Here is a 7723-nt window from a genome sequence, read left to right on the forward strand (position 1 = left end):
GCGCTAAGAAAAGCAGCCTCGGTGATCTCCAGAGCAATCAATCCCATCATATCACATCTGCATCGCAACAACAGCCATTACCAAACACAAAGGCCAGAATTAGTGGATTTATGTTGCTGTTACAGGATGTTTGCAGGCCCATGAATTGGCTTTACAGTCCCCCCCCCCCCCCCCAGCACACAGAGACCTGCAGCGGTGATTACACCAAAAATAGTTATTCACTCTGGTGACACCGAAGGGGAAAAGGATTCGTATGAGGTGACAATCCACCACCTGGAATGTTCATTCTCTCCTTCGATGAGGGTGGGATTTTATTATCCCCCCCACCCCCCACCCCCCCCGACTATGCGGTTGGTCCCTTAACTCGGAGCTTTAATGTAAAAAGGGGTCTTTTTCTTGTTTCTTACAAAGCGTGAGGTTTGGCATGCCGACTTAATCTGCGCCAACCATTAAGCCAATCCATGTTTTTCCCATTCTGGCACCCGCCTCTAACTCCCTTTTAAAATCCATTTCCAAGTTGTAATATGCCACTGCAGACGTTATTGAGGGGAGAAAACCCCAAAATGTAATTGGGAAGAGAGGCGGAGAGAGAAAGTGCAGACAGAAGAGTGAGGTGGGGAGTGAATGGAGAGAGAGAAAGTGTGTGTGTGTGTGTGTGCGTGTGTGTGTGGAGTTTCCAGCTCCTAACCGGCTACGTTCAAAGCTCTCCATGGCGATGCTGAGTGCGGGAGGCAGACCACTTTGTCTTCCTCAGAGATCAGTCGGGTTCAGGTTGAGGTTTTGCCGAACTCTCATTAGGCCGCACGCCGGCCGTCTGGCCGCGGACCGCATACGTCTAGCGGCCTGACCCCGCTCTGACACGTCTGGGCCCAAACGTTAATTGTGCTTCCTGCTCCCCTTTTGATTAACAGAGTGCTCTTAACTCGTTGTTTGTACGGCTAATGGCTCTCATTTGGTGCAATAAGTGGTTCTGGGGCTGCCGTGGGTGACATCCGCCTTTGATCTCGGGGCCTGTAGAGGGCCGGGCAGCGGTCGGACGCCTTCGGACCCGCGAGCGGATATACGCCGTGCACGCCGACGGCCCGAGGCGGGCCCCGTGGCGAGACGCGGGACACCTGGAGATGCCGAGCTCCAAGGGCACCCACGGCGGGGTTAAAGGTGCAGCCGGGGCACCCCGAAGATAGAAGATGAAGAGCAACAAGAGGGCGGAATGCAGATTCTGGAGAAAGGGATAGCGGGAAGAGGAGGATCCATCTGAGGATGTCTTCTGGAGAGGACAAATGGAGCAGTGCATTTTATATTTCTGGGGAGTCTCTCCTGATCCGATGTGAGGTCAAAGGTCAGCGATGTCATATGTGTACAGATTGTAAAATCTGTGATTTGTGATATTGGGCTGTATAAAATAAACTGAGTTTAATAGAATTTCCTCCAGAACCAGGTCTGAGGGTGAGGATGGAACATAGGAGGTTTAACACAGTTTGGTGTATTCAGATATTACTAAGACATAACAAAAGTTTATTTTCAGATCATTGACTTGCTTTTTACGGTGGGCTCTCAGTCATCCTGTGTTTGTTTTCTCCTTTCCACTGTTACCACTCTCCATCCTTTGCGTCTTTTCATCTTGCTTTTATCGTCCCCTCCCACCCCCCGGCTGCAGCTCTCTCCTCTTTCTCTCTCTCTCTCTATTTTTTCTCCCACTCCCCTCGGAGCGCGTGGCTGAGGTGTGAGATCATTCTCCTTCTGGGTGGCTTTTCCTGCTATATGTCACTGTCATCCGTTGGCACCGAGGCTTGAGGGGGGGTCCCCTTTTTTTTCTACAAAAACACACACACACATACACAAACACATACACACAGACACACACTCAAACACACAGCGCACTCCGCTCCACCACCCGGAGCACAATAATAAATTCTTGGGCACGAGACTGGAGAGCGGTGCACCGACGGAGCGGCGTGTTTTACTGGGCCTGGCAGGCTGACGCATCGGCCGGTGAGAGAGGGAAAGCAGAGGGAGAGAGGTAAGGAGGAGGGGGAGGGGGAGGGGGGTAAGATTTATAATTGAATAACTCCCCGAAGCAGGGGCAGCGGGGATCGGCCATGCCAGGAAAAGCAAACGCCAAAGGGGGGGCGAGCGAGGCCTGTGGAAATCAGGCATTAACAGTGAGAGCTTCACGGAGGATCACTGGAAAACCTCGCAGCGCCCTCGTGGTCGACAAGCTGGAGCTCCACGGACGCACAAATCAACCCCTCGAAAGACGAAAGGCCGAATCAGCCTCTCAGGTGTTCAGCGGCACACACACTCAACACCACAGTGAAGAGGTCACCTGATCCAGCGTCAATGGCTCAGCGCCTTTTATAACACTCTTGAGTTATTTATTGTTAGTCTTATCTTAAAACGGTACAAAGTGAATTGCACGACACTCACAATTTATCTATTTTTTATAAACAATTGATAATAAATATAGTGGCTCTTATACAAAGTGAGAAGTCGGTAACAGTTTTTGGGGTTTGGGGAAATAATAATTGAAAAGTAACTTTAAGTCTGGTTCTTTACTGCTTTTATTATTTAATTGTACTTTATTTAACTCTTCAGTCCTTCCCTCCCTCCTCATTCAACCCTCCTCCTGGAGTGTGTGTGTGTAAAAGTATATACATGTGGTAAGGGGGGGGGGGTGCTATGTGTGTGTGGATATGGATGGTTGTGTGTGTGTGGGCATTTGTTGCTGTAGATGTTCACGTATGTGGAGATGGACGATGGATCCTGATACTACTGTTTTGACTGTACGCTGGTTGTTTTGTTTTGTTGTGTTTATTTATTTAAATGTGAAGGATTTCTCTGTTTGGTTGAAAATGCAAAAAAGAAAAGTTCGAAAAAAAGAAAAGAAAAAGAAAGTCTGGTTCTTTTTTGAGAATCCATGAGTCACACATGAGGTTGTGTCTGATCCTTTAAACGAACAGTAACACAAAAACAACAACAACAACAACAACACTGGGTCAACACGTTGGTTTGGGGTTTTTTCTACCGGTGAGTAAAAAGTTAAACTTTGCAGACTAAAAATATGCTTTGAAAAAAAAAAGCAGCTCTAAGTCAGGGAAAACATTTAAAGGGAATTCATTATCATGCAGACGCATTGCAGAACGTATCCCAGAATGCATTGCTCTCCCCACTTGGCCTCCAGGTCTGCGCTCCACCGATCAGTTGTTGGCGAGGGAGAGGGAGGGCGCGGCGGCGGCGTGGAGTCGATGGAAGCTCCACCGTCTGAGGCCGCCACGTGTGTCCAGTCGTCGTGGTCACCCGCGGTTACCGGCACGACCCCGCCCCCTTCTTGGTTCAAACATTACACGGAATGTAACTCGGAGACGACTCACAAAAGATAAACTGGAAAAAAAGTGTGGTTTACAAACAGGAAAATGTTGCTGGTAATAAAGTTATTGAATAGATTCACACTCAATGACACACAAAGGGAGAAGGAAAGAGAGTTGGCAACCTTCACCTCCTTTAGGATGGAAAACTGATGTAGTCACGCAACACATGCACACACACACACATGCACACACAGACACACACATACACACACACACACACACATACACACACACGCACACACAGACACACACATACACACACTCACACACACAAACACGTGCACACACACATATGCAACACACATGTACACACAGACACACACATAGACACACACATGCACACACACGCACATGCGCAAACACACACACACACACACACACACACACACACATACACACACAGACACACACGGACACACACACAGGTTGGTTTAATTTGTCAGGTGCACCAGCTGCTTGTCCCAGAGACCAATATGTCTTCTCCCTTGATGAAGGACAACAACAACAACAACAACAACAACAACAACAACACCACCAACGACATGTCTCTCACTCTCGTCAAAGGGCCACTTCCTGTTCGTGTGACTGTGCACGAGGCGCTTCGTGGATCACATGCAGGAGTTTCCACTTCTTGCCGTCCCAGAGTCACACGCCCCTCTATTCAGTGTGTCTCCATTTTTAGTTTTGACATCTTCAGATCACAACAAGCGAAGCTCTGGAACTGAGAGGAGAAAGAAAACAAACAATAACAATTGGTTTTCCCAATCAGATAAGTTGTAATAGCAGTGGTGCATCGGCGTATGACACGACTCTCATGTGGGACCTGCAGTTCCACCGCAGCTCTTGCCGCACTGTTTAAGATTAGCGGTGCAAATATTAAACATTCGGTCGTGACAAAGAAAGAAAGCACACACAAAAAACTCAAAACAATTGAATTAGATTATAAACGTTGCCCGGCTGTAAAGATCTCCCCAACGGAGCAAAGAGCATGAAGCAGAACGTGTCCAGGTCACCCTCTCTGTGTCGGTGCCAGGCCCTCGTCTGTGAAGGAGCGTGTGACGCGTCAGCCTCGTCCTCGTCCTCTACACACACTCACACACATATTAAATTAAACGTCCACGCTCTCAAATACAGAATTATTGAACTTCATGTCATTGGAAAAAGGAGAAAGGACAAAATAGATGAATTATAGGAGAAATGGCTCAGTTTTGTGTGTGTGTGTGTGTGTTTTCACCTGGACACACACACACAAATATAGTGTATTTGTTTTGGTGAGATGATGGATTCTGGTTTGATTTCATTAAGCTGCATTTAATTTAGCTTTCTAAACTGCTCGACCTTCATCAGTAAATGGAAACGTAAACAATTGTGAGTCCGACTGCTTCGTCTGCAGAACGTCAGCTGACCAGAAGAGACACATTGGAATCCTTGTAATTATGGATTAACTGAATTGTTGGATTATTTCCTTTTTTTAAATTAACTGAATGTATACATGTTGCATTAGTGCCTAATATCAATTATAGGAAAGCTACTTTTTTTAAATGCATGATTTTCTGCTCCAATAGGACTCGAGGATAACACACTTTCTCCACATAAAATACACAATGAGTGGAGGTTTTATGATCTCTATGAACAGATGAGAACGTCTATGAAAATGTGCTGTACAGATTTTCTTGCGGGAGCAGGAGTGTGTGTGTGTGTGTGTGTGTGTGTGTGTGTGTCTGTGTGTATGTGTGGCCCTGCAAAATAAGTTAATTATGGCCACTTTCAGCGTTATGGCCATGAACACTGCACGCGCCTGCGCATAGACGCACATTGAACTTCAGATGTCACGCTGAGGGTTTTTGATCGTGGAGCCTTATTATTATTGTTATTATTAATTGTATTATTATTATTACTATTATTATTATTATTATTATTATTATTATGGTTACATCCCATTTATGTTACTTTGACCTTGACGCATGTCCAACAGGCTGCATGCGCGCGGCTTTTCTCGTTATTTCTCACATGCAATATAATATTTTACAATCTTTAAAAAAAAAAAATCAACTCAGTCGTTGATAATTATGCAAATCAATTTATATAATCTAAAATGATCGACTAATACAATCTGTGTATTTTATTTAAAGCGATTATTTGAAAAGAATAAATTAATAAACATGTTCAGACTGTTAGGCCTCAGCTTATTATATATGATGCTCCACTGTTTAATTATTATTTCTTTGGCTGCCCACCCCCTGTTTGTCAAGTAGTCTGTAATGATAAACTATTAATAATAATACTAATGATAATAATATCAAATAAAGTTAATTTCCACCATTGCTGCCACGAATTGTGGAATTATTATGGAAATAGTCAAAACCCAGGAACTGATATTAAAAAGAGTAAACACGTGGCAACTTAAAGAAAGTCTGGGGTTTGATACTCCATGAGATAAATAAACAGCTTTCATATTTACACGTGGACTGAATAAAAAAAAATACAGCGGAACGCAGGTTTAAATATTCACTTTTATTTCTTTCCAGAAAAAAATATAGCAAACTTGTCATTTAAATATATATACATATACATATTTTTAAATGAAGATAAGTCAAGATCAAAATTTTAAAAAGAAGGGTTTTTGGACATAAAAGTGAGAAGAAGGAGATTTTTTTCTCTCCAAACATATATACAACATTCTTTGAAAGCAGGTCCATCACGCCTCCCACCTGGAGCTGATCCCGCTGACACCGTCTCTGTTACCTGAGAAAACACGAGTTCATAGTCCGGATCGTGACTAATGATGAGCGGCGTGGATGTGTTTGGCGTGCAGCTCCGCGGCGCCGCGCTGAGTCTGTACTTTCTGGTACTCCCGGTGTAAACTGAGGAAGTGCGGAGCCGCCGCCGGGTGGAAGAGCGCCGGGGACGCGAAGGCAGCGCCGGAGGTCAGCGAGGAGTACGCCGAGCACTGCGCCGGGGAGAAGGCTTCGAGGCCCGGCTGCGCCTGGAGGAAAGCCTTGGCGGTGAGCGCGCTGCGCGAGAAGAAGCTGGAGAGCGCCGGCAGGATGCTGCTGACAGGTGGGATGGCGGCGGCGGCGGGCCCGCACGGCGAGTGCACGTGGTGATGCAGGTACGGGTAGATCTCCAGACCGGGCAGCTGCAGGGCCGCGGTGCCGAACCCGTAGACGCCGTGCGCGAAGCCGTGCAGCCCGCTGGGCTCCAGGTGCTGCTCCTTCAGCGGGTCGAAGCGGAAATGCTGCCGCTTGAAGCGCTTCCTCCGCCGCAGGAAGCTCCCGTTCTCGAACATGTCCGAGGAGTTGGGGTCCAGGGTCCAGTAGTTGCCCTTGCCGGGGTTACCGGGCTCCCGGGGCATCTTTATGAAGCAGTCGTTCAGCGACAGATTGTGCCTGATGGAGTTCTGCCACGCGGGGAACTTCTCCCGGTAGTACACGAAGCGCTGGCTGATGAAGTCGCAGATCTCGCTGAGGGTGAGTCGCTTCTTGGGATTCTGCAGGATGGCCATGGTTATCAGCGCGATGTAGGAGTACGGGGGCTTCACGGACGCGGGACCTTTGCTCTTGGCGGCGGAAGGACTCTCCGGGTCCGGGCTGTAGGTGTCCCGCTCCGCGCTCCCCGCGCTGCGCTCCTGCTCGCTGCGCGACTCATCCAAAGGTAGGAGCTGCTCCTCGCCGCTGTCTTTGAGTCCTTCCCCTACTACGTCGATAACAATATCCTCCATGATGTCCAAACCCAATGTCATAGTCGATGTCCGCGGGGTGAAAGCCAAACACCACCTGCCAACAGGTGGGAGAGTGACGGCTTTTCTCTTCAATGGATGCCTTTCTTCTTCTTTTTTATTTTTACGCACGACTCATCTCCATTCAGAAAAAGAAGAAGAAGGGAAAATCCGAGCGCAACCCTCCTCCTACTTTTTTTATGCTAACCCGCACGCGCCGCTTGTCCTTTATATTTCGGTGCGCGTGTAGGCGCCAAAAGAGAGAGCGCGAGTGATTTGTGCGTGAAGCGTAAAACAGGAGAAGTGTTGCGCGTCCTCCGAGATGTCCAGCATCATCTGTAATCTCAGTTGCTTTCCTGCGTGTCGGGTGGATGTGATGTCACGTCGAGGCTCGAGGAAAAGGACCCCGACCAATGAAAACGATGCGACGGGTACCAAAGGAGGCCTGGACCAGCCTCCCGTGCGTTGCGCACTCTCATCATCCGCGTGTCAGTGCCAAGTCCACCCGACGCCGGAGATCAACTCAGTGAAAACATCCTTATGGGCAGAGAAGTCTATTCCTGGTGGAGTTGATGCTGCTGCCGAACAATAGGCCAATGAAATGGAAGAAGTCAAAAATGTATTATTTTACTTCTAA

General features: G+C 47.5%; 1 protein-coding gene across 1 annotated transcript; it reads right to left on the minus strand.

Moving 5' to 3' along the window:
* Window positions 1–5996: 5996 nt before the first annotated feature.
* Window positions 5997–7384, minus strand: LOC130188937 (forkhead box protein D2-like). The gene has a single exon (XM_056407504.1). The coding sequence runs from the start codon at window positions 7108–7110 to the stop codon at window positions 6148–6150; it is 963 nt and encodes a 320-aa protein (XP_056263479.1). The 5' UTR covers window positions 7111–7384; the 3' UTR covers window positions 5997–6147.
* Window positions 7385–7723: the final 339 nt, after the last annotated feature.

The sequence above is a fragment of the Pseudoliparis swirei genome, chromosome 23, assembly GCF_029220125.1.
Source record: "Pseudoliparis swirei isolate HS2019 ecotype Mariana Trench chromosome 23, NWPU_hadal_v1, whole genome shotgun sequence".
In the NCBI taxonomy this organism is placed as follows: domain Eukaryota; kingdom Metazoa; phylum Chordata; class Actinopteri; order Perciformes; family Liparidae; genus Pseudoliparis; species Pseudoliparis swirei.

What these genes read in the sequence shown, in the direction of transcription:
- LOC130188937 (XM_056407504.1), bottom strand. Translation starts at nt 7,110, where the DNA reads ATGACATTGGGTTTGGACATCATGGAGGATATTGTTATCGACGTAGTA.